The sequence below is a fragment of the Dermochelys coriacea genome, chromosome 1, assembly GCF_009764565.3.
Source record: "Dermochelys coriacea isolate rDerCor1 chromosome 1, rDerCor1.pri.v4, whole genome shotgun sequence".
NCBI classification, from domain to species: domain Eukaryota; kingdom Metazoa; phylum Chordata; order Testudines; family Dermochelyidae; genus Dermochelys; species Dermochelys coriacea.
The window spans coordinates 348,643,122-348,670,900 of NC_050068.2; the positions used below are offsets into that span (position 1 = coordinate 348,643,122).

Genomic DNA, 27,779 nt, shown 5'->3' on the forward strand with positions numbered 1-27,779 from the left:
GCGGGAGGAGCAGCGGCTCGCGGCGCGAGCGCGCGGCCTCCCCGTCCCCATGGCAACAAGCCCCTCCCTCCCCTGTGGGAAGGCTTCGCTTCCGGCCGGCGGCCGCGCGGAGTCGGCGCAAGCGCAGTGGGGACTGGTCGTGGGGGAGGCCGATGCCGCACGCGGGCGGGGTGAGTGTTGGAAGACGGGGGCTTCCGGCCCCCTTCACGCCATGGGGGGGGCGGGGGCGAGAGCGATCCCCTCCCGCCTCCTCCTCCGAGCCGGCTGCTCGCTGGGGAGAGGCTCTGCCCTCCCCGCTCCCCATTGCCCCCGGGGCTGGGTGGGGGCTGTGCCCCTCCCCCCACGGGGAGCGCTGGGTGGGCCCAGCGTGCGGCCCCTCCCGTGGCTGGCGATAGCGGGATGGGGGAGGCCGCTCGCCGTCCAGCGGGTGCGGGCCCACCGGGCAGAGCTGGGCCCCGCGCTGGCCCCCCCTTGGCAGCAGCCGTTAACCTCCCTAGCGTGGACACAGCCGCTGTGCTGGGCACCCCCTAGTAAAGTGGGGGCTGATCTGTCGCCGGCCCCCCCTTGGCAGCAGCTGTTAACCTCCCTAGTGTGGACACAGCCGCTGTGCTGGGCACCCCCCACTCAAGTGGGGCTGATCTGTCACCGGCCCCCCCTTGGCAGCAGCCGTTAACCTCCCTAGCGTGGACACAGCCGCTGTGCTGGGCACCCCCTAGTAAAGTGGGGGCTGATCTGTCACCGGCCCCCCCTTGGCAGCAGCCGTTAACCTCCCTAGCGTGGACACAGCCGCTGTGCTGGGCACCCCCTAGTAAAGTGGGGGCTGATCTGTCACCGGCCCCCCCTTGGCAGCAGCCGTTAACCTCCCTAGCGTGGACACAGCCGCTGTGCTGGGCACCCCCCACTCAAGTGGGGGCTGATCTGTCGCCGGCCCCCCCTTGGCAGCAGCCGTTAACCTCCCTAGTGTGGACAGCCGCTGTGCTGGGCACCCCCACTCACGTGGGGGTTGATCTGTCGCTGGCACTCCTTCGTAGTGGCGACTGATGTCCCTGGTGTAGATGCAGCCTCTGGCCTACCCTCCCGCTCAGGAAAGTGGGGCTGATCCACTGCCCCCTAGCAGCGGTGGCTAATGTTGCTAGTGTAGATACAGCTGTGCGGCACAGAGGGGCCCAGCTGAGCTGCACATCCCAGGGGTGTCCTGCAGATTGGCCAACTCTGGGAAACGGGAAGCACTGTCTTACAGTTATGTGTATTACCGTAGATTGTGCTCAGGAGTCCGAGTCATGGACCAAGGCCCCATTATGTCAGGTGTTGTATAAACAGAACAAAAAGACAGTCTCTGTCCCAAAGAATTTACAGTCTAAGGCCTGGTCTACACCTAAAATGTAGATCGACCTAGCTACATTGCTCAAGGGTGTGCAAAACTCCCCTAGGAGAGTAAACTGACCAAGTCCCAGGGTAGATGCTGCTAGGTTGACAGAAGAGTTATTCTGTCAACCTAGTTACTGCCTCTCAGAGAGGTGGGTTTACTCCAGTGATGGCAAAACCCCTTATGTGACTGTAGGAAGTGTCTGAGACAAGAGATACAGAGAGAGCAGGGAGTACCAGGAAACCGTGAACTAGGGCAACACTGAAAAGTTAAGTCAACTCAGCAGCGTCGCTGAAAAATCAGGTGAAAAATCCACACCGCTGAACAATGTAGGTAAGCAGACCTGAGCAATGTAGGCAGTGCTAGGTCAACCTAGCTACTGCCTTTCAGGAAGTACTCCTTTTCTTTTTGCGGATACAGGCTAACACGGCTGCTACTCTGAAACTCAGAGATAGATGTAGGTTTCATTTTTAGAAGGTACACACTCTACATTTTTAAACAGTGATTTATTTTGAAAACTTTTCAGATTAGTTTTACAGCTATATCATAAAATGAAGATTGTTTGGTTATTTAATTTACCAAAGGTAACTGAAGCAGTTCACCTCCCAATGACTTCATAAATATCTATCTCCAATTCAACAGGTTAATCATTAATATTTGGAGGATTTTCTTGCTATGCTGTATTAGGAGGAGAACATCACCAGACAGACATTTAAATTGTTTTATTTAACTAAAACAACAACGTTAAGTATTCTGGATTTTTTTCTTCAACAGCAAACATATAATATTTTAACAAAACAAGCATATCTCCAGAGCTCTTCTCCTTGTTCAGATCTATTCCTCCCCCAACAATCTTCTATTCATTGAACTTTTTGAAACTTTGCACTTTTAGAGAGAGGTAAGGGATTGACTCTGTGTACACAAATTTGCAGAGGGACAATAGAGTTGAGGTCTGTTATTTCTCACCTCTATATATTTATTTATTTAATAACATTTTTTGCTGTTAACAAGCATGTTACCACTCGGGAAACAAATCCACAGTTTGAGAACTGCAAAACTAAGCATCTCTGATGGTATCTTCTAGACTGAGCACTGAGTCCCATTGTGAAGATGGAAAGATTAAAGTAAATAATCTATACAGAATCCTGTGGAACCCCATAATATTGGGTCCCTAATCCATGAACTATTGGAAATCATTTACAAAACTTTTCTTAAACATGACATGAATATATTGTCTCATACTATAGAATTAGAATTTATAATCCCTAATCCATAATGAGATATCTTTGAGCTATACTGTATCTTAATTAAAACTATCTCTAGATAGGTTTTTTTTCCCCTCAAAAAGCATTTTATCAAAAAAATCCAATTTAAATTAAAAAAATCATTGATTTTTATCCACCCTGGGGGCAGTATTTTAGTGCAGTAGCCAATTCTCAATCCAACAGTGTATGTAGTGCCCATTAAAGTGAAAGGGAAGTGTCTGTACAAAAGGACTGCAAGATCTTACAAGGTCTCTCATCCCTATGACTCCCCACAGACTAGAAGAGAAAAAAATCTTACACATCCCTTACTAAAGGACAGGAGCTTTCAAAAATGTACTGAATGGTTACTTAATCCATGTGACTTCCCCCTGCCCCCCATGTTTTATCCACAAAAACTGGGGGTAAAGGTGTTTTTCAAGCATGTCTGTAAAGTGAAAAATATGAACTTCCAGGAATTTGATAGTCTGGGCTTGATTCTGCTTTGGTTCCCAATACATATTGGGACTAACTCTATTATAAAACTGGAGTGAGATGAGAATCTGGCCCTCCATCCTGTGCGGGTAGGTTTTCCTTCCCAATACCCAAATGGTAAAAGTAGCTCAGTGTTCGTTATGGTCCTAATGAGTAGAGAATGCTCATAGAAGGAGCTATGTGAAAAAAGTATTTTTTTAGCCCAAGAAAAAAAAAGTACTTAACACTGTTTACTATTAAATATTAATCTGTAACTAGAAATGAACTCCCTAAATGCAATTTCCTAGGGACTGTTTAACATTTCTTTAGTCTGGCGCTAAAGGAGAGTGACGCTATATAAATGTCTCAATTCTTGACTTTCCCTATGCTTCTCTCTTTACAGATGATGCAGGGGGAACAGAGTCCAGCTACTTCCCTCATTGACAGAACCATCAAGATGAGGAAGGAGACTGAAGCCAGAAAAGTGGTTTTGGCTTGGGGACTCCTTAATGTGTCAGTTGCAGGCATGATTTATACTGAAATGTAAGTTCCCCAACAGTTTTAAAACTTAATAAAAGGATGTCATTATGTTCCTACATATTTCCGTGTATTGTGGGTCAGAGAGATGCCATCTCAGTTTTTTTTCTCTTTCAGGACTGGAAAACTGATAAGTTCATATTATAACATTACATACTGGCCACTGTGGTATATTGGTAAGTGATTGTACTTGGTGATGGTTTACTTATGTGAGGAAACAGCATCTAAATTCAACCCTTTTGTTTTCTTCATGTCGGTATTTGAAAATTTTTAGCCCACTTTTTGATCATACAGAAATCGGACTTCACTTTCCATGTCCAGTTTGGATCTGTCTGGGTTTATCTCTTGTGACAAATTTGCGGCAAAAAAAGGCTTATCTGTTATCTTAGATCAAGTTTCATGTGTGTTGAGGCTTTCAGAAAGTAGAAGACAGAACTTTACTACTTACGTGGTGCTATAGGTGTGCTTTACATTTCATGTAGTAGTTAGACAAAGCTCTTTTTTTCATAGATACTAAGGTCAGAAGGGACCACTCTGATCATCTAGTCCGACCTCCTGCACAGCGCAGGCCACAGAATGTCACCCACCACTCCTATGAAAAACCTCACCCATGTCTGAGCTATTGAAGTCCTCAAATCATGGTTCAAAACTTCAAGGAGCAGAGAAGCCTCCCTCCAGTCAACCATGCCCCATGCTACAGAGGAAGGCAAAAAAAACCTCCAGGGCCTCTCCAATCTGCCCTGGAGGAAAACTCCCTCCCGACCCCAAACATGGCAATCAGCCAAACCCTGAGCACATGGGCAAGATTCACCAGCCAGATACCCAGGAAAGAATTTTCTATAGTAAATCAGATTCCATCCATCTAATATCCCATCTCAGGGGATTTGGCCTATTTACCCTGAATATTTAAAGATCAATTACTTACCAAAATCCCATTATCCCATCATACCATCTCCTCCATAAACTTATCGAGTAGAATCTTAAAACCAGATAGATCTTTTGCCCCCACTGCTTCCCTTGGAAGGTTATTCCAAAACTTCACTCCTCTGATGGTTAAAAACCTTCGTCTGATTTCAAGTCTAAACTTCCTGGTGGCCAGTTTATACCCATTTGTTCTTGTGTCCACATTGGTGCTGAGCTTAAATAATTCCTCTCCCTCTCCTATATTTATCCCTCTGATATATTTATAGAGAGCAATCATATCTCCCCTCAACCTTCTTTTAGTTAGGCTAAACAAGCCCAGCTCCTTAAGTCTCCTTTCATAAGACAAGTTTTCCATTCCTCGGATCATCCTAGTAGCCCTTCTCTGTACCTGCTCCAGTTTGAATTCATCCTTTTTAAACATGGGAGACCAGAACTGCACACAGTATTCTAGGTGAGGTCTCACCAGTGCCTTGTATAACGGTACTAAAACCTCCTTATCCCTACTGGAAATGCCTCTCCTGATGCATCCCAAAACCGCATTAGCTTTTTTCACAGCCATATCACATTGGCAGCTCATAGTCATCCTATGATCAACCAATACTCCAAGGTCCTTCTCCTCTTCCGTTACTTCTAATTGATGCGTCCCCAACTTATAACTAAAATTCTTGTTATTAATCCCTAAATGCATAACCTTACACTTATCACTATTAAATTTCATCCTATTACTATTACTCCAGTTTACAAGGTCATCCAGATCCTCCTGTATAATATCCCGATCCTTCTTCGAATTGGCAATACCTCCCAGCTTTGTATCATCTGCAAACTTTATTAGCACACTCCCACTTTTTGTGCCAAGGTCAGTAATAAAAAGATTAAATAAGATTGGTCCCAAAACCGATCCCTGAGGAACTCCACTGGTAACCTCCCTCCAACCTGACAGTTCGCCTTTCAGTAGGACCCGTTGCAGTCTCCCCTTTAACCAATTCCTTATCCACCTTCTGATGTTCATATTGATCCCCATCTTCTCCAATTTAACTAATAATTCCCCATGTGGCACGGTATCAAATGCCTTACTGAAATCTAGGTAAATTAGATCCACTGCATTTCCTTTATCTAAAAAATCTGTTACTTTTTCAAAAAAGGAGATTAGGTTGGTTTGGCACGATCTACCTTTTGTAAAACCATGTTGTATTTTGTCCCATTTACCATTGACTTCAATGTCCTTAACTAATTTCTCCTTCAAAATTTTTTCCAGGACCTTGCATACTACAGATGTCAAACTAACTGGCCTGTAGTTACCTGGATCACTTTTTTTTCCTTTCTTAAAAATAGGAACTATATTAGCAATTCTCCAATCATTTGGTACTATTCCTGAGTTTACAGATTCATTAAAAATTCTTGCTAATGGGCTTGCAATTTCAGGTGCCAATTCCTTTAATATTCTTGGATGAAGATTATCTGGGCCCCCCGATTTAGTCCCATTAAGCTGTTTCAGTTTCGGTTCTACCTCTGATATGGTAATATCTACCTCTATATCCTCCTTCCCATTTGTCATGCTACCATTATCCCCAAGATCCTCTTTAGCCTTATTAAAGACTGAGGCAAAGTATTTGTTTAGATATTGGGCCATGCCTAGATTATCTTTAACCTCCGCTCCATCCTCAGTGTTAAGCGGCCCCACTTCTTCCTTCTTAGTTTTCTTCTTATTTATATGGCTATAGAACCTTTTACTATTGGTTTTAATTGCCTTTGCAAGGTCCAACTCTACTCGACTTTTAGCCTCTCTGACTTTATCCCTACATCTTCTGACCTCAATTAGGTAGCTTTCCTTGCTGATCCCTCCCATCTTCCACTCCCTGTATGCTTTCTGCTTCTTCATAATCACCTCTCTAAGATGCTTGCTCATCCAGCTTGGTCTACAACTCCTTCCTATGAATTTTTTCCCCTTTCTTGGGATACAGGCTTCCGATAGCTTCTGCAGTTTTGATTTAAAGTAATCCCAGGCCTCAACTGCCTTTAGATCCATAAGTTCTTCAGTCCAATCCACTTCCCTAACTAATTTCCTTAATTTTTGAAAGTCAGCCCTTTTGAAATCAAAAACCCTAGTTGCAGATTTATTTTTGTTAATCCTTCCATTTAGTTTGAACTGAATTAGCTCATGATCACTTGAGCCAAGATTGTCCCCTACAACCATTTCTTCTATGAGGTCCTCGCTACTCACCAAAATTAAATCTAAAATGGCATCCCCTCAAGTCGGTTCAGCAACTACTTGATGAAGGAATCCATCAGCTATCGCATCTAGGAAAATCTGAGCCCTATTATTATTACTAGCACTGGTCCTCCAGTCTATATCTGGGAAGTTAAAGTCTCCCATGATCACGCAGTTTCCATTAGTATTTACTTTATTAAAGACATTAAAAAGGGCTCTATCCATAACCAAATTAGATCCCGGAGGTCTATAGCACACCCCAAGCACTATCGCAGGAGAGGCTTTACTAGTTTTCTTCCCCAATGTAATTTTTGCCCAGACAGACTCTGTCTTATCCATTGCATCGCTTCTTATTTCTTTACATTTTAACTCATCGTTGATATACAATGCTACTCCACCCCCTTTACCTTTGTTTCTGTCTTTCCTAAATAGCACATACCCTTCAATACCTGTAGTCCAGTCATGACTACTATTCCACCATGTTTCTGTTATCCCTATAATATCTGGTTTCACTTCCTGCACCAGTAGCTCTAGTTCCTCCATTTTGTTACCTAGACTCCTCGCATTGGTGTATAAACATCTTAATTTTTGCTGTTTGGCCTCGCTCACATTTTGTACCCTATTAGGCACAGTCATTCTACAGCCAGTATAACCTATTAGACTAGTATCCACACCGCCCTCGCTCCTTATATACATTCTCCTACCCATGGCTGTATCCTTTCTTACTTCATCTTCTTCCCTCTCAATGCTAAAATCTGGCGTGGAGATTTTCTGGACATCTCCCATCCATCTCCCCCCAATTCCTAGTTTAAAGCTCTCTTTATCAGTTGTGCCAGCCTCGATCCTAGAAGTCTATTTCCTTCCCTACTCAGATGAAGTCCATCCCGAGAGAACTGACCTCTGTCCGTGAATGCCTCCCAGTGGCCATACATCCCAAAGCCCTCCTTATAGCACCACTGCCTAAGCCATCTGTTGACAGTCATAATCTTGTCACACCTTTGTTGCCCTTCTCTAGGAACAGGAAGGATCCCGCTAAAGATCACCTGAGCCTCAATTTCCTTAAGCGTCTTCCCCAGCCTAGCATAGTCTCCCTTGATACTTTCCAGCGAGAATCTGGCTGTATCATTTGTTCCCACATGAAGGATAATTAGGGGATTCTTTCCCGCTCCCTTGAGGATCCTTTTCAACCTCAGGTCTACATCCCGTATCTTAGCACCCGGAAGACAGCACACCCTTCTATTTTCAGGATCAGCTCTAGTTACAGGCCTGTCTATTCTTCTCAATAAAGAGTCCCCGATCACATAGACCTGCCTTTTCCTGGTGACAGTGCTATTCTCCAGTCTCTCCCCTGTTCCCTCTGGCTGCAAGTTCTTTCCATTCCTATTTTCCCTTACAATTCTCTTCAACCCATCCTGTATCCTCCTGGGGCTCATATTTGGTGTAGTCTCCCTTGACTCTTCCCCTTTTTCTATAGGGCTAGCCTCTCTTCTCTTCTTCCTTACCCTTCCACCTTCAGCGACTACCTGCTGAGCCCCTTCTTCATTTTCCAACTCTGCAAACCTGTTCCTAAGCTCTATTTCTCCTTCACTAGCCCGTCTTTTTCTCTGCCTGGTTCTTTGAGTCACATGTTTCCACTGACCACTTTCCTCATCCAGTCTCTCCTCAAAATTCCCCAGCCCTGCTTCCATCCGTGAGTCTGAGCTTTTCCCTTCAGATACCTCATATCTTTGCTCCATCATCTGCTCAAACCCCTTCCTAAACTCAACCAGACTTTCCACCTGCATCTCCAAACCTCGGGTCTTTTCCTCCATCAGCTCTATCAGACGGCATTTCATGCAGAAAAAACTCTTACCGGTTTCCCCCTCCAGGATCATGTACATACCACAGCTTCCACATCCAGTCATCCTCAATGTGTCTTTCACTGCAGGAGTCACTCCCACAGCTTCCTCTGTATCTGTCATCTCCTTCCCACCTAAATCCTGTTAATCTGGGAAACTCAAGCCACACCAAAAAGACCACACACACCCCAGCAAAAGCAAACCCCAAACAAGCACAATCCAAACTCCCCTTGCAAACTCCCACTCAAACTCCCCTGTTTAGAGCTCTGTTTGCTAGCTCCTGTGCCGCTGCAGCTGTCTGATTTTCAAGATGTCTACAAGCTAAACGAGAGATATTAAGCTAACAAAGGATGAAAATGAAGAGTGGGAATAGACACATAAGAGATCAGTGATAGAAAACTCGAAAAGGCTGGATTTGAGAAGAGGGAGTTGTAGGTTGTTCCAAACCTGGGGATGATATGAAAATGAAAGCATATCGCAGCTTTAGGGGAAATTGCTTCAGATTCCTTAAACACAGTGATGTGTTGTTATGTCATCCATGTTGATATGTAAATATAACACCATATTAACTAAATATAAACAAAGCTAACTTGTGTATTGACTTCCAGCTCTTTAGGCATCACTTGTTTTTTCAAATGGTGGAGTTACACTTGTAACCTTTAGAGATGTCAGCTGGTCTAGATTCCAAAACTTAATTCTCTAAAGAATGTGAAGCTTATAAAGCAGCCCTTTGTTTATGTATGTGATTTTTTTTAAATTAACTTGTATGATTAAAAATATATATGTGTGTGTGTCTGTATATATGTAGGTATGTATAAAATCTTTCTCCAGAGTTCTAGCATAAAATATGTCCCTGACCATCTTGGCTAATAGCTGTTGATCCTCCATGAATTTATCTAATTTTTTTTTTAATCCTATTACACTTTTGGCCTTCAGAACATCCTATGGAAATGAGTTCAACAGGTTGACACTGCATTGTATGAAGAAGTACTTCCTTATATTTGTTTTAAACTTGCTGCCTATTAATTTAATTGGGTGACACTTTATTCTTGCATTATGTGAATGGATAAATCACACTTCCCTGTTCACCTTCTCCATACCATTCATGATTTTACAGACCTCTATCACAGGGGTCTCCAAACTTTTTGAATCGTGCACTCCCAGGGCCAGCTCGGGGAAGCGAAAAAAAAAAAAAAAAAGCTGCCGGCGGCTTGTCACTGAAGACTGAATGGGGAGAGCCGAGCTGCCGGTGGCGTGCTGCTAAAGACAGAGCGAGGAGAGCCAAGCTGCCTGCAGCGCTTCTCCTGTCACGCACCCCACTTTGGAGATCGCTGCTCTATCATATCCCTGTTCCTGTAGTTGTCTCTTTTCTAAACTGAACAGTCCTAGTCTTTTTAATCTCTCCTTATGTAGAAGCTGTTCCGTACCCCCTACTCATTTCTGTTGTCTTTCTCTGTACCTTTGCCAATTCTAATATACCTTTTTTGAGATCAGGCAACCAGAACTGCATGTAGCATTTAAGGAGTGTGTGTACCATGGATTAATGTGGTGGCATTATGATGATTTCTGTTTTATCATCTGTCCCTTTGCTAATGGTTCCTAACATTCTGTTAGGTTTTTTTTGGCTGCCGTTGCACATTGAGTGGATGTTTTCAGAGAACTATCCATGATGACTCCAAGATCTCTTTCTTGAGTGGTAACAGTTTATTTAGACCTCATCACTTTGTGTATATAGTTGGGGTTATGTTTTCCAATGTTCATTACTTTGAACTTATTGACAGTTAATTTCATCCGCTGTTTTGTCGCCTAGTCACCCAGTTTAGTGAGATCCCTTTATAACTCTTTGCAGTTAGCTTTGGACTAGGGATGTAAATATCGTTTTAAAAAGTACCCATCTAAACTATTAAAATTATATTGGTTAACTGTTTTAATCGTTACTGTTTAATCCCTACTTTGGACTTACCTATCTTGAGTAGTTTTGTATTGTCTGCAAATTTTGCCACCTCACAGGTCACCCATTTTTCCAGATCATTTATGAATATGTTGAACAGCACAGGAACCTTAGGGGACCCTGCCATTTACCTCTCTCCATTGTAAAGACTGATCACTTATTCCTACCATTTGTTTCCGTCTTTTAACCAGTTGCTGATCTTTGAGAGTACCCTCCCTTATCCCATGATTGCTTATTTTGCCTAAGAGTTTTTAGTGAGGGACCTTGTCAGGCTTTATGAAAGTCCAAGGACATTGTATCCACTGGATCACCCTTGTCCAGATGCTTGTTGACCTCCTGAAAGAATTCTAAATAGAATGGTAAGGTATGATTTCCCAGTATAAAAACCGTATTGACTCTTCCCTAGCATATAGTGTTCATCTGTGTGTCTGATCATTTTGTTCTTTACTATAGTTTTAACCTTCAAGCTTTCCTGACACAGAAGTTGGGCTCACCGGCCTGTAATTGCCAGGATTGCCTATGGATTCTTTTTTTAAAAATCGGCATCACATGAGCTATCCTCCAATTATCTGGTACCGAGGCTGATTTGTGTGATAGGTTACATACCATGGTAGTAGTTCTGCAATTTCTTATTTGAGTTCCTTCAGAACTCTTGGGTGATTACCATTGGGTCCTGGTGACTTATTACTGTTTAATTTATAAATTTGTTCCAAACCTCCTCTACTGACATCTCATTCTGGGACAGTTCTTCAGTTTTGTCACTTAACTAGAGTGACTTGGATGTGGGGATCTCCCCCATATCCTCTGCAGTTAGGACTGATGCAAAGAATTAATTTAGCTTCTCTGCAACAGCCTTGTCTTCTGTGAGTGCTCCTTTAGCACCTTGATTGTCCAGAGGCCCCACTCACTGTTTGTCAAGCTTCCTGTTTCTGATCTACTTAAAAAAAAGTTTACTATTTAGTTTTGGTGAATAATGCATCTTTCCAAAATGGTACAAAGAATATACAGTAACTTCTACCATGATAGTGTTCATATCAGTAGAGTGGGGAAAAAAACATGAGATGTCAAAGAGACACGGTGGACCAACTGAAGTTGGTCCAATAAAAGATGTTGCCTCACTCACCTTGTTTCTTTAATATCCTGTGACCAACATGGCTACAACAACACTGCATACAGCATAAGATGTTAAGTTACTGATTTTGTAAATGGTGAGCAATTTAAGAACACTCTAAAATATAAAGAACTAACTTGTTAAAATAATGGTTTTTGGTTTTTGTTCTAGAACTTGCACTTGCATCTTTGTTCAGTCTGAATGCCTTATTTGATTTCTGGAGGTATTTCAAATACACTGTGGCACCAACTAGCTTAGTTATGAGTCCTGGACAGCAGTCCCTTCTCGGGCTTCAGAATGCATGTAAGTGTGACAATTATCTCTGGCAGTAGTCTTTAAAATGGTGTCTACAAGTGAGTTTGTAAATGTTTAACCTTCTGAACAGACTGCCATAGGTTTCAACCTAGCATGGGCCTCCAAACACAGATGTCTAGAAAAAGAAGAGAGATGCAGTCAATACCTTCTGAAGGGTAGGAGTGTTGATTCAGGGAGCATTTTGATTGACTTCACCTTACTGCTCCCTGCAGATGGGGTAACTAGGTGAAGTGGAATGAAAATTCAGAAGATGAAGAAATTACTTGATTACCATGTACCAGTAGCTTCATGAAAGAAAGTATTGAGTGATAAAGGGCTCTTTACTTTATCAGAGAAAGGCATAACAAGAACCCATGGATGGAAGCTGAAGCCTGACAGAGTTAACTTAGAAATAGGGAACACATTTTTAACAGTGAGGGTGACTGACTTTTGGAACAAACTACTGAAGGAAGTGGTGGATTATCGCTCTCTTGAAGTCGTCAAATCAAGATGGAATGCCTTTGTGGAAGATATTCTTCAGTCAAACACAAGTTAATGGGGTCAGTATAGGGCAGGGGTTCTCAAACTCAGGGTTGTGACCCCTCAGGGTGTCATGAGGTTATTACATGGGGAGTCACGAGTGTCGGCCTCCACCCCAAACCCTGTTTCACCTCCAGCATTTATAATACTGTTAAAAAAAATGTATATTTATTTGTAAGGGGGGTCACACTCAGAGGCTTGCTGTGTGAAAGGGGTCACCAGTACAAAAGTTTGAGAACCACTGGTATAGGGATAATTGGGTTAAATTATATGGCCTGTGTTAGGAGGTTGAACTAGATGATCGCATGGACCCTTCTGTCCCTAATCTGTGAATATGTATCACTGTTTCCAACACCTTTTGACCTCTGATCTAGAGCAGTAGTGAGTGGGGGAGCCAAGGGAATGAGCAAAAAATTACTTGAGGGGAGATAATTGAAACAGGAGAAGCAGCAATAATGATAAAGAACAAACAAAACAAAAAAAGACAGGAGAAAAGGGTGAATGGTGGAGTGTAGGAGACAAAAACAATGAGAGAAATTCAAACTCTGTGGTGGATGGGCTGGGGTGTAGTCCCCTATGTGTGGGACTGGGGAGGAGGCAAAGACAGAGGGTTTATGTTTAAATAAGACGACATAGTAATCTACACACTGGGTAAAAATAGCCATGTTAGAGAGAAACCTTAAGGTAAAGTATAAAAAGGACGAACTAAACATCAGTTCCTTCATAAAATATTTTGAGTTTCTAAACAAATTACTAAGAAACAGAAGAACATGACAAAGTAGATGTACCAAATCTGGAATGCCAGTATGCTACTACCACACTCGACCAATCTGACCTCTGACTGCAGAAAGATGGCATCAGGTTGGAGGGACTTCATAGGAAAGCATCAATAAAGATCAGGGGCATAGAAGAACATGAGTAAAGATTGTGCTGTAGTGTGATTGATCTATGTGCAAAGATTAAAACAAGTATGTGTAACTTGACTAAACTATGAAGAGAACATATCAGTCCCTGGGTATTAAAACTCTTTGGAGATGTTGTGTATAGGTAGGGTTAATAAAATGAAGTTAAAAATGGAAACTTTCCCAAAGAACCTGACTGAAGCTCCTTACTAAAGAAATTTTAAATTAGATATGCCTATAATAGTGCTCTGTGCAAAGCACTTGCTTGCTATTGTAGCTAGGCACAGTACAAGGGTTTTAAAACAGTAGGGTCCATCCATAAGAAACAACCTCGTAAAGAATAGGAAATGTTCCTGTATTGACCATAGGGAAGGACTGGATGTAACGTAATAGGTCTCTCATTATGTGTGTTACTGTTATTTGTGTATACTGCTATGCTTGTAATAGTAAAGTGCCCAGAGGTCCCAGCTGAAATCAGGGCCCTGCTGAGCTAGACCAGGGGTGGGCAAACTTTTTGGCCTGAGGGCCACATCGGGTTTCCAAAATTGTATGGAGGGCCGGTTAGGGGAGGCTGTGTCTCCCCAAACAGCCAGGCATGGCCTGGCCCCTGCCTCTAATCCGACTCCCTCCCCCCACCCCGTGACTGCTCCCCCAGGACTCCTACCCCATCCATCACCCCCTGTCCCTGGACCCCCCACCCCTGACTGCTGCCCCATCCAACCCCCCTTCTCATTCCTGATTGCCCCCCGGGACCCCTGCCCCATCAAACCACCCCTTCTCCCTGTGCCCTGACCACCCCTGGAAGCCCTGCTCCTGACTGCCCCCCACCGCCCTATCCAACCCCCCTCCTTTCTGACTGCCCCACCCAGGACTCCTGCCCCCACTCAACCTCCCTGTTCCCTGCCTCCTGACCACCACCCCCAACTCCCCTGCCCTCTATCCAACCCCTCTCTTCCCCCTTACCACGCTTCCTGGGGCACCGGTGGCTGGCGGCACTACATCCGCGCCGCCCAGAGCACCGGGTCAGGCCGCAGCTCTGCAACTGCGGCCTGGCTACCCAGAACGTTGCGGCGGCGCTGAGACTGCAGGGAAGGGGAGACAGCAGTTGAGGGGCTGGGGGCCAGCCTCCTGGGGCAGGAGGGTCCCGCGGGCCAGATATGGTTTGCTCACCTCTGAGCTAGACTGTATACAAACACATAGTAAAATAATCCCTGCCCTGAAGTGGAATACTTGTGGCACCTTACAGACTAACAAATTTATTTGAGCGTAAGCTTTCGTGAGCTACAGCTCACTTCATCGGATGCATTCACTAAATAGATAAGATAAAGGGTGGAAGAAAGGAAGTATTTTATTCCCGCTTTGCAGATGGAGAACTGAGGCACAGAGGTGTAATGACTCACCCAAGGTGTCACAGTGTGTCTGTGGCAGAATTTAACCCAAGTCTTTTGAGTTTCAGTGGAGTTCCCAAACCACAAGACCATCCTTTTACTCCGTCACAGCTCTAGTTTCTGTGCTTGTGACTTGACTGCTGAATTTTATAGGTCTGAGATTTCTTTCAACTCTCCTTTTCTGGTCTCAGTGTAGGATTTTCTTAAAATAGTAAAGAAATAAAACAACAATTAAGAAAAATGATCCAGATTTCTGCTCCTTCAGCCCTAATTCTGCTTTTTTTTTTTTTTTTATTACAGCAGTACAAACAACTCCGCCCTGTGAGCTAGTGACCAAGAAAGTCCCTTCTTCAACACCTTCTCCTCCAATCCAGGGTCAGAGTGTGCTGAGTTACAGCCCATCCCGCTCACCTAATACCAGCCCAAAGTTTGCCACTGGTTGCATGACTGGGTACAGTCCTCAGCTACAGGCTTTGTCAGGCAGCAGCAGTTCTTACAGCACTGCTGTGACCTACTCACCAAACAGCAACTACAGTAAGGTAATAGCCTTGATAACCCAATGTAACAAGTTGGAATTTGCTTATTAGATTGCTTGTATTGTGTCCTACACTGCAGAACCTGATTCTCTAGTAGCATGCACCTTGTGTAGTTATTTACATCTTTTGCACAGCAGATGTAAAATTTTACCCTACAGGAATTCTCCAATCTCCCACTGGTGATAGCATTTTATTCACTTTGCACCATCTGGCAGTCATGCAGTAAGAATTTAAATAAACCAACCAGCCGCTGAAACATATTAAAGCCAAAGTGGTGTCTAGTTTAACAGTAACTAGCAATGCAATAACAAGTTGGATAAATGGGGATAAATACATTAATTTTGTTTACAGATTTAAACTAATGAGTAGAATTCCAGCTATACAAAATAAAACAATCATTCACTCTATTTCCTACAGGTATCCAGCTTCAGTCCCTCCCCTGGTGGCTCACCATACCCCACCAGCATTGGACCAGTGGAAAGCAGCGGGCTGAGGTCTCGGTACCGTTCTTCGCCAACTGTGTATAACTCACCTATTGGCAAAGAAGATTATATGACAGACCTAAAGTCCCTGGACAGCTTCCTTCAAAGTGAAGAAGAGAAGCAACATCGAGTTCAGCTGGGTAAGTAAGTAGCTCTCTTTGGTCTAAAAGTTGGTTTTTTTAAGTGCATTCTGTAAGATGGTATTCCAGTTCTTCTGGTGTACGGTAGACACAGATGTGCCAATTTTAATGAAATGGACTTAAGTCATTTGCACAGTAGCTACCTCTTAACAAATCCTTGTAAAAGGCACAATCTGAAGACTGATGCAGAACAAGTTAAGTCTTTTACTGAATAGTCTAAGTGAGATGTGAAGCAGAGCTCCATGATTGCTACAGCCCTTTGCAACACAGAAGCCTTGGGGAAACATTCCAGAGAATAAAGCCTTGTCTTATAGATAGAAATGTACAGCTGTTGACACTCTGGAGACAACCCATGGATGTCTATAAATGACAAACTATTTCTGTATAGGACTCATTGACCTACAGTAAAGGCTCAGGGCCTTCATCTTGACAAGAGGTATGGCTATCCTTCAACAAAAAAACTTCAAAAACAGACTCCAACAAGAGACTGCTGAATTAGAATTAATTTGCAAACTGGATACAATTAACTTAGGCTTGAATAGAGACTGGGAATGGATGAGTCATTACACAAAGTAAACTATTTCCCCATGTTATTTCTTCCCCATCCCACCCCCCACTGTTCCTCAGATATTCTTGTTAACTGCTGGAAGTGGCTTACCTTGATCATCACCACAAAAGGTTTTCCTCCTTTCCCTCCCTCCTTCCTGCTGGTAATAGCTCATCTTAAGTGATCACTCTCCTTACAGTGTGTATGACAACACCCATTGTTTCATGTTCTCTGTGTGTGTATATAAATCTCCCCACTGTATTTTCCACTGAATGCATCCGATGAAGTGAGCTGTAGCTCACGAAAGCTTATGCTCAGATAAATTTGTTAGTCTCTAAGGTGCCACAAGTACTCCTTTTCTTAGACTACGTTTGGCATTTGGGTTCATAGCAACTTGTGGATGCGTCTCTCCAGTCAAAGCCTAAATGTTCTGACCTGTTATCTGTACAGGAACCTCCCACTGTTTAAAAATTGTTTGGCAATCAACATGGAGTAATTATTGTTTACTGAATGGATAATTTCAGGGAGTTCAGATTCCAGCTCTCCTTCCAGCAGTCCGACTCTTTGGAACTACAGCCGTTCCATAGGAGACTATGCACAAATGCTGAGGAAGTTCCAGTACCAGCTGGCCTGCAGGTCCCAAGCCCCATCAGCACACAAAGATGAAGCTGATCTGAGCTCTAAGCAGGCTGCAGAAGAGGTAAATAGAAAACTCAAGGGAATCACGAGGGAAAAAAATACAGTTGTGAATTTTGCAGTCTTCCACAAGGATTTGGATGTGTCTCCCATTCGCATTACTGGAAAGAGAGGGGGTAAATCCCATAGCATTGAATTGCCTTCATATAATTTAGAAAAATATTTTCTTACTACAAATTTATATTCCAAACTTCAATCTGAACTAGTTTGTTGGAAACTACATTACCTTCACCAGTAGAGGTCAATTATAAATTTGTTTGGGGTAAAATGTGACTTCTGACCAAACACTTCTGGATATATCTGCTATATAGAATTTTATAGTTTTAGTAGTCATTTTGTGGGCAGTGGTGGGAAACAGTAAACATAGATTTAACCTTTTCTTGTTTTAATCAATTTCTCACAAACACCTTAATTATGTAGTAATATATAACAACTCTAGATATAGTAGTTCAGTCTGGAGTTCAAAAACTAGTAGTTTAACTGCATTCTTGGACTTAGTGATGTTGAGAAATCTTCACTTCTTCCATTCTATACTATGGATAAAAGTGTTTGTAACAGTAACAATTAACTGCATCTAGTGCATTTCAAGCAGCTGAATGTATATTGAAAATCCTCCGTTGCACTTGTACATGGTCAGTGGATTTTGTAAGATACCTGGAGAAGTGAACCGCACATCTGAATTTAGTGTGGCCAATAGGAGTATCTCTTAACTTGCCTGTCTTTTAATTAAATGTTATCCCTTTTCTCTACCTTGCACATTGGTTTAGTTAGTGTAACTTTCCATTATCTTAAACCTTTTCTAGAAATCCTACTAGCTTAGTCCAGTTTTATCCTAATACAAATAGCTATGGGTACCGAAATAGTGCATCTAGACTTGGTGCGTTAAACCAACTGGTATATAGTCCTCATGAAATGTCCTGTGAGATATGAACATTCTAAAATCTAGCTGAGGCTTATGATGGACATGCTGCAATTAGTATCAATAAGATGGCTTGTCCTCTAAAAGCCACATTGTGTTCAGCTGGGTTCCTATATCTTTGCAATAAGTCTCTTAAACTACTTAACTTTTTGCCTAGGTTTGGTTGAGGGTGATAATGAATCGACAACTACTCAATCATGTGGACTCATGGACAGCTAAATTCAGAAATGTAAGTCCTATCATTGCTTTTTAGAGTGTAATATTTCAGTGTCCTGTCCTTATTTCTGCAGAACTCAGCTAGAAAGTACATGAGTACTTCATCATTTGCCTCAGGCTTAATGGAACTGAGCTATGGCATAAACTTGGTAGAGTGTAATACTTCCTTAATGATCTTTGATTCATAACAGAACTTTGCTTTCTGATCTAATTGAATTATATTAGAATGGTGGGGGGAAAATCGAGTTGCCACATGTGTACCGAAGGTTGTAGAAAGAACTAGAGTGTATTTGAGGATTAGCAATGGCTGTGTAACTAGCAACTAACACAAAGCATGCTCACAAGGGGGCGATATTAAGGTTACACGTTCAACCTTAACTCCTGCACTTGCTGACTTTTGTGCTATGACATCCTGGAAACTTCAAATTGTAAAGTTCATACCAATGAAAATGCTAGACTTGTTTTTCCCTTTTCCACAACTCAACCTGCTGACTCTGTTTTCCTCAAACATTTCAAAATAACTCACCTGGGCTGAACTGAAGCATGGAAAATCCCATCCCCAAGATTAAAATTTTCCAAAAGGTCTGAGCAGCTGAGAAGTTAGAATGAAAATCCTGACATAATCTGACTTTTAAGAACTGTTATTTCTGCTATTGCTAATGCAGACTTAACTACACTTCAAGGTAAAAGTATTAGTTAACCAAATAACAAATTACTCCAATACACCACTTGTTGGAGTTCATGGCAGCCCCCCAGGCATGTTTGTTTGTTAAGCCAATAATATCCATGAAAAGCTCAAGTGTTCACAAATAATATATTTCTGTCGGCACCCTTCTTCCTTAAAACAGACTGGGAATTATGGACATATGCAAGCATAAATTAACAGTGTGTGGATGACTTGCTGCTCTTCATACCATTAGTCCCCTCACCATCCAAAAAGTCTGTATCATGGTCTAGAAATGTTGTCTACAACTCATTCATTGAACTTTTAAATAATCATTCAAACCTTACCATAAGCTGATAGTCTGTTTACTTAATAACTTTGTATATCTCTTCTGCTCCCTTAAATGTTTGTTTGTTCACCTTTTTACTTTGCAGTCATAACAGTAATTCAGATACTGATTAGGGTATAGTAACACTTCACACAGACTTCCTATTGCTTCTTATCTTTTTAATTGTCCGTCTGCCTTTCTCTCCTCTTCTAGTGGATTAGCGAGACTATTTTAGTGCCACTTGTGCAAGAGATTGATTCTGTGAGCACTCAGCTGAGAAGAATGGGGTGTCCAGAGTTGCAGATTGGAGGTATAAATTCTGGAAACTTATTGTAATAGATTTGGTTCAGTTCTCATTAATACCTGTGCTCAGGATGAAAACTTCCAGACAGAAAAGGGTGTTCTTTGCAACCTTAAGAACTAGAAACAGGTTTTTTTTATGAGAGAGAGCTTAGATTATGCAGCAACTTCCACAGATGCAGAAAACACAGGAATCTTGTTAAAGCTGCATCTGTGAGGAGACTGTTCGTTCCAATTGAGCCTCCTGATGCAAATCCCTTAATAAGACAATAACCTGGTATTTGATCTCTAACTATTAGAATCCAGGCTAGCAGCTATAAGAGCATCTATCTTCAATTAAACTGGTGTTTAAGCTGAAGTAATTCCATTTATTTGCATTGTTACATCAAACTTGCACCAATTTAACTGAGAGCATAATTTGGCCTTCTGTTTTGTAGGTTACTTAAACTTTAATCTCTCCTTAAAACCCACTTCTGCTGTGACACATATGAGAAATTAACCAACTAATAATGGCTAGATGGAGAGGCAGTTAGGAATCTGCTATATACTTAGTCAAATGGAACACTAGAAAGTTTGTCGTATCCCCTTTTCCCACCATTATAAGTTTATTTTGTCTCATAGGATGCAAGGTCTTCAGGACAGGGACTGTCTTCCTGTGTGTGTGGTGCCTAGCATGTTTTGTATGCCATGATGATGTAAATAACAGACTCAACCTTTCTCCCAGTGAAGTAAACTACTTCTCTAGGATCAGAATTTGGTATTTGGCAACATCAGTGATAATGTAGTGTGCCAACTATTCCTAGGACCCAGCTTCTCAGAGTGCAACAGGAAAGCAAGCTGAACAGAATGTGTCAACTCTTTGTAATAGTCTGTTTAATGAGCTTTTGAGTAAGTGAGGATGTTCAGTGTTCTGCGATGGCCATAGATCATATGTGCTGGTGCTTTTTTGTATTGCAGAAGCCAGTATTAGCAGTCTGAAACAAGCTGCTCTTGTTAAAGCTCCACTCATCCCGACACTGAACACTATAGTGCAGTACCTGGACCTTACACCAAACCAGGAATATTTGGTTGAAAGGATCAAAGGTAAATGGTTGTCATGCACACTTAAAATGTGCTTCATTACAGTTTTCCTGTGTCAAGTGTTAGTGAAGTTGAACACTGTCAACAAGACCTTTGAATTTGGGTTTCAGCAGGTATGAAGGAGGGGCTGCTTTTCAAGTAGTGGAAATACACAAGTATTTGTAATTTTCTACTATTGTTTAAAGTGACTTAATGATTTGGGATCTTAATATAATTTACAATATTCTTAAAACAAAAGCTTTGTCACTTTTGAATGTCTGTTCTGGAAACTTATTGTTGAATTTAATCAATCTCTTCTCTTACTACTTTATCCCTCCCTGATTTAATTCCAAATAAAACTGAGTTTTAGGATTTAAATCTTTTTAAAAATCCTGATGGTGATTTTTAAAATTTGCTTCACAGGTGTTTTTCTTGCATGCATTTCTCATGTATACAGCACCATAAATATGCATGATGTCTGAAATAGATATAATAGATTGCCTTCTTCCATTTCCATCTCCAACCTTGCCCCAAAATAACTTAATATAAACTCTGTTGCCTTTAGAGCTTTCTCAGGGAGGATGCATGAGTTCATTCCGATGGAACAGAGGAGGGGACTTCAAGGGCCGTAAATGGGATACTGATTTGCCCACTGATTCTGCTGTAAGTTTGCATAGTTGTGTTTTGATGAAACTTAAAATGCATTATTTTTCAGTGCTAGTAATAGGAATATGAAGTAGAGAGAGAGCTTGTGAATCTCTTGAGGAACATGATCCAAATCCTGCACACCTCATTTGCCAAAGTAATCCCATTGCACTCAATGAGATTACTTGGTAGAATTATGCAAACCAGATCTAGCCCCATATAGATCACAAAAATAATATTGTTGTGTATCTTAATCTTGCATCACTTTTACTGAGACATAATTGAAATGCCTGTTGAATAGCTGTGGTGGGTGTAGCCTGACTTGCTCCGACCGTGATACTGCAATTGTTTTCTACATTCAGACGCAATTAAGTAATCATCTGCATTCAAATGAATCTTCTATAAAATAATTCCTAATACAGGAACAAATTATTAAATGACTTCACCTTGATTGTATGTCTAATTTCAGTTCTCCAAAGCAGATTGCAAAGTAAACACATGAAAGAATAATAAACATGGTTTGAGTGGTCTTGTGCCCATTTAATTGAATATTGTTTGCTGTGAAATCCTAAATGACTAACTCAAAGGAGTAAATAATCTAGTTAGAGAGAGAGACTCAGTGTGGCTGAGCTGAGTGACCTGAAAGGCCAGAGGGTAAGTGTGTTTTAGCAGAAACAGTAACATGTACTTGAAAACAGGGAATTAAAATATTACTTCAGTTGTCAGAACACTGTCACGACATAGATACAAAGAATAATGACACACATGAGTGACACAATTCTGAGGATTTATTTTTCTTGCTGTCTCTGCAAAAGATAGCTGAAGTCCTGCCTTGAGTCAAGTAGGAACCTACCAGTTCTTAAGGGAAAGCACTTGTAGTCATGAGAGAGAATATGACATCCTGGAATTGAGCCCCCTTCCCCCCCCCCCCCACAACCAACCAGATGAGATGCCATTGGAGACTGTATTGAATATCTAAATACTACTAAGAAAAGACTAGTTCTGACAAGTCATCCTAAACTTCTGTAACCCCCTGAATGAGTTACTAGTCTAAAATGTACATTGAGGAAATGTTAACATTGAAAATTTCAAGACAAAAGTCAACAAATGCAAAATTGCAGTACATGCAATATGAATAATGTTACTGTAAGAACTTTAACATACATTTAATACTAACAGTAGGTACAGTTTAGTTTTATCTGCTTTCCACTGTGTACTGGTTCTAGCACTCTTCCCCGTATATAGGGCGTACTTAGGGTGACCAGATAGCAAGTGTGAAAAATTGGGTCGGGGGTAATAGGAGCCTATATAAGAAAAAGCTCCAAATATCGGGACTGTCCCTATAAAATCAGGACATCTGGTCACCCTAGGAGTACTTGTTCAGACTGAGAGAGGTGGTCTTAAGTTTTACAAAAACCTCAATGTGTGAGTATACAGTTTGCCAAACCATGGTTGGTTTGAATCTGTTGATCTCAATCAGACCTTTTAAGATAATGGGGCAGGAGGGAAGGAGTTAAAATAAATATTCTAGTTTGGGGTCCATGTTCGCTTCTAAATTCTGCCACTTTGCTTTGAGGTGCAGAGATAAAAACACTGTCAGAGCCTCGGTGTAGCCGCTGACATACAGCCATCTCTGGAAGGGAATGAATATGCCACATTGTGGCTGACGTCTTGTTGTTCAGTTGACAGATGAACCTTAACTTGTCAACATCTTACATAAATATTCTGGCCAATGTCAAGTGTTGGGCCACTGAGGACAGTGATTAAAGTACTTCACTGCTTTGTCCGTTTTTAAATTTGCTGGGGTTCAGTCAAAGCTGTAATAGGATCACTGTCTCTTGGATTCTGTAACTAGCATCTGAGATTGTTAAAGATTAACCGCTTTATTATAGCAGTTGTTTCTACAATCTGTCTGATAGGCACTAAATTCTGATTTAATTTTTTCTTCAGATCATTATGCATGTGTTCTGCACTTATCTTGACTCCAGGCTGCCTCCTCACCCAAAATATCCTGATGGCAAAACATTTACTTCACAACACTTCATTCAAACACCAGATAAGCCAGGTATTGGCATCCTTTGTCCCTTTGTTTGCTGGGATTGACTGCTTGGATCATGTCCTTCATGTCCATATTATCTCTTAAATTTCTATTCATAGATGTTTCAAATGAGAATGTTATTTGCATCCACCAGAGCACCATCAACCCTCCCCACTATGAGCTTATCTACCAGTGCCAAGTTTACAACTTACCCAAGGTATGAACATGGTGCTTTTCTTCTGATACCTCAAGAAAGCTACATACATTCTGAAAACTCTAGCTGATGTTGATTGGTTATCTTTTTTGAGCAGTCAGGTTTATTGACAGGGGAATTGTCTTTGAATATAGCAAAGCTCAGTGCAGTGTACAAGGCAACATGTTACCTTGATCTAGTGATAGCCCTTGGCATATAAGTTGCTTCTAAATAACACCATTAGCATAAAGAGCCTCTGTAGAGCAGGGAAGGCAGTATCTTCCCCTTGTTGCATGTTGTTTTGATAAGTTGCTAGTGTTTAAAATAAGTAATTTAGACCCCAGAGGTCTGTGTTAATTCTTCAGTACCAGTAGATCTTGTATCTCTTACCAGCAAAAGCCTGTGTGGGAAAAATTTCCATTCCCAGAATCAAAAAGTTATATTGATGCTGTTGGATCCCTGGTCAAAACTTGAGCCCTGGTTTCAGAAATGATTGTCAATTCCTCTAGTCCTTAAAAGAGTGGAAGGTCATAATCCAGCCTAACAAATTTTCTCTTTTTGCATTTGCCCAGCTGGAGGATATAAGCAGTGTCCCAAAACTAACTTAAATCCTGGAGGTTCATTATGGTGAAGAAGCCCATATTTCCTTTGGTAATAGTTTCCCTCCTATAGCAGTTTTTCATCTCAAAATACTTTGCAGGTCAGCATACAAATGCCATAATGATATCTATCCAGTGAAGTGCAGCCACCTCTGGTGTGGAGTGTGACAGCTGTTTAACAGTGGAAATCATTATTACACAAAAGCTTAAGACAGGAAGTGAAGGGTATCTTGTTTTAAGTAAGAAATTGTGCAGAACTTTCAGACTGAATATTGTATGTATTACTTAATCTTCACCTTCTTCTCTTCCTGTGAGTTCAGGGCAGAAACAACATGTTCCATACCTTGCTTATGTTCCTGTGCATCATAAAGACAAAAGAATCTGGGATGCTCGGGTAGGTATAGAGTGCCATGAATCCCTGCATTTAATACAGGCTGAGAACTGTAACATTCCATGTTGTAAATAAGCAGTTTAGCTGCATGTAGACTGACATTAAGTTCCTGTAGAAACAGTCTGTATTCTTCACTGTATGGCAGTTTCTTGCTGGTCAGCAAACATCCTATTTCTTTCACTCTCCCCCAACATGCTCTTTAGCTGCCTCCTACGCTCTTATGATAAATAATTTAAAACTTGCAATTTGCATTTCTAACGGAAATACAGAACATCATTCTTTATCCTCAAGCATGAGACAGGGAGGTAAGGGCCCTTTTTCTCTTTTTTGAACAAGGATATAAATCTACCTTAAAAACCTGACTCCACTTTCACTTTCCAGGGAGAGCTAAAAGTTTGCATTTCAGGCTGAGCTCTTCAAATACAAGAGCTTTACTCTGAACTTCCATGGGGAAAATCGAGCTCCTCAGTTCCTGAAAAGACTAATTCCGGGCAGCAAATGAGGACGGACAATTAAATGCACTAAAAAAGTACTGTGGGGAATTGTGCACTCTTATGTCCTACCAAAATCTGGGATAGCACTTAAATTATGCAAGTTCTAAGGAGTATCAGATTGATTAAGCAAGGAAAATTAGAACACTGAAATGAAATAAAATAATTTTAAAAGTTTCTTATACTTATATGAGCCTCTAAGTGCATAAAAAGAGTTGAATTTTTTTTGCAGGCTGACAATCTTGTGGAGCACAAACTGAAATATTGGCCTCTTTAGTTACTGCCTGGCTAGATCCTGGCCTGAAATCCACTGCCATTGAGAAATATAGGTATAGTTAGATGCCATCATTAGCCACTAATCTTTGCTTTTGGAGCAAAATTAAGAAATTTTGAATATGTGTATTGGGCAACTCTGCCTATTTTGACATAAAAGTGAAGTCCAGACTTTCCCATTTAATTCCTGTGGGGTTGTACTCTGTTTAAGGTGAAGCACAACTCTTAAACAGAAGGAACATTTGGCAGGAATTGAAAGAACTGCTGGAGTCAGGAGCTTGCAACCTATCTTGGCAACTTTACTTTAAATGTACGTTTGAGGTTATTGTTATTTTATTATGGCGACTTTGTCTTCGCAGGCGAGTAAATCTTGGCTTATCAGGAGTGAATGTTCTGTGGATCTTGGGAGACTAGTACATCACTGTTCACTGTGGATAGCCTCCCCATTCACACAGTGAGAAACAATCTCTGAGGTAACTGAACAGCTTATTACACTTGTGCCTTGAACATAAACCTACAACGATGTACTAGTGTGATATCCTTGTGAACAAAGGATATGTTTGCATTCAATTCACTATTTGCACGAGAACATACTTCCAGCATTGAAATACTCCTACCAGCTCTTTTGCGCATAGATGTCTCTTTACAACTTCCCACCTTTACAAGCCCTACTTTAAAAGCCTTCACCATTCTTCTGGCTGAGTTGCCCTCCAGAGGCCCCCACTGCTGATACTGGAATTAGAAGCAACTCAACGGTACCCCTGCGAGCTTGGGGAATGAATTGTAAGCCCTCATCTGCGTGGCAGGGTAGAATACTACAGTGCAACTTGGACTGCCCTACTAAGGTTGTACACTGCTGCTTGGTACTTGTTACTTCAGTGCTGCCACTTGAAAAATCAGTCACTGCAAGTGTGGCCTAGTGCAAGATCCACATGCACCGGGAAGTGCCACATAATCAGGATTCTCTTCGGCTTATGCAGAAAGGCTTGTGGCTATCCATCATTGGAGTACCAGTGTAGTGGGATTTTGTGACACCACCACACTTTTAAAGTGACTGCACTGTAGGTGTAAGTGAAAGAAAATTTCAGACCCTACACACCAGTTAGACTATATTCTTATGGATCTTTTTTTTTAAACAAAATAACCCAATATCTTTTAAACTTGAGCGTGTTTGGGGCAACAAAACGTTGCTGATGTCTTGACTGCAGTTGAAGTCTTGCCCTAACTTCATTTATTTTTTAAAAAGTTCTCGCATTAGTATTTCTGGTATTAATCCCCTATTTTTAGAGGTTTGAGCTGTAAAAATTTACTCTAAAATGGAATGTAGCTTCAGTGTCTCTGCTTAAGAACAAAATTTTTACACTTAGATCAGGATGTCCTAGAAGTCCAAAGGGGCATCCTCTCTTCCACGCCCCCATAGCCCCATGTTGCTGGGAATTTCATCATAACCAAGGACAAACAGATGCAGCTTGACCAGCGTTAGTCACTGGAGGGACTTGAGGCTTTGCTGGTGTTTCCTGCCTGGGGCAAATAATAATGACCCAGAAGCAAGAATCAAATTTATGACTTGAACTCCTGTCCTGTATGGGTGGCATGTCACTTTAGATCCTCAGGCCAGCCAACACCTTACTTTGAGAAAAAAGACCTGTTCAGCTCTTTATGACAAGTATATGCAATGATGGGGTGTCCCTGGATAAGCCAACATGGTTTTTTTACAGTTATATAAACAATTGCTCTGCAGTGTAGACTAGTTGCTCCTTGGAAAAATTTGAGTTAAACTTGTTTTAAACAAAATGGATTCCTACATGTATGCCAAGGTTTTTTCCTATAGGGATAAAGGATACATTGCAAATCCTGGTAAACGGAATTTTAAAAATGTGTGCTATAGGGTTCTTTTTATATATATTTTGTGGTGACCATTTCAGAAGCCCTCTGGTAAGGGTAATGTTAAGGGTCCTCCTGTTTCTTTCAGTCTCTTGTCATCAGGTATGACGTTAAGGCAGGGTGGCCTACTTAATTTTACCCTTGCAACCCACAATAACTGGAAAATTGAGACCACAATGTCACTGTGTTAAACTACCAACGATGATGCTCTGTAGAACTCTGCTAGAAGTATTCCTCCAGGATTCAGTAGAAGAGCTGGCTGGTTAGACTTGTGAAGAATACACAAGGTTTGTATTGGTTTTACAATGACTGCATTCTTTTGTACTGTGTTCAGTTTTTACTGAACTGTGGATTGCCTACCTAGATGAGCAGGTGGGGAGGGGTTTGGAAATGTCATTTTTAGTGTGCTCAGCACAATTACCATTCATGATCTCAGTTGATCTGTTTGGTATTTTTAATGCATGAGCCTAACTTACTGCCATTGTCTGTCAGAACTGCAACTTACTCTACAACTTCCCCCAGGAGGTATGAATTTTTCCTGGAGATCAGACTGTTAACAATGGTTAATTTGGTGCCTGTATTAAATGGGTTCATTTGGTTAAA

General features: G+C 41.5%; 1 protein-coding gene across 2 annotated transcripts; it reads left to right on the forward strand.

Moving 5' to 3' along the window:
- TMEM209 (transmembrane protein 209) lies at positions 1–27,779 on the forward strand. Of its 2 annotated transcripts, none has more exons than XM_038386882.2 (15): positions 1–170; positions 3,485–3,624; positions 3,736–3,794; positions 11,823–11,954; positions 15,076–15,314; positions 15,729–15,933; positions 17,005–17,180; positions 18,253–18,324; positions 19,517–19,613; positions 20,561–20,686; positions 21,228–21,325; positions 23,258–23,372; positions 23,465–23,562; positions 24,458–24,531; positions 25,652–27,779. In XM_038386882.2, exons 1-15 carry the CDS (start codon positions 153–155, stop codon positions 25,704–25,706), a joined length of 1,704 nt encoding a protein of 567 aa, XP_038242810.1. In that variant the 5' UTR covers positions 1–152; the 3' UTR covers positions 25,707–27,779. The 2 variants fall into 2 exon arrangements, with proteins under 2 accessions (XP_038242810.1, XP_043355352.1); XM_043499417.1 differs by lacking the exon at positions 1–170 and adding an exon at positions 1,597–1,699.

Excerpts from the sequence above, each read along its gene's own strand:
- TMEM209 (XM_038386882.2), top strand. Across the intron at positions 15,315-15,728 it reads CAAACAGCAACTACAGTAAG|GTATCCAGCTTCAGTCCCTC; the intron begins GTAATAGCCTTG and ends TATTTCCTACAG. Across the intron at positions 23,373-23,464 it reads TCAAACACCAGATAAGCCAG|ATGTTTCAAATGAGAATGTT; the intron begins GTATTGGCATCC and ends TTCTATTCATAG.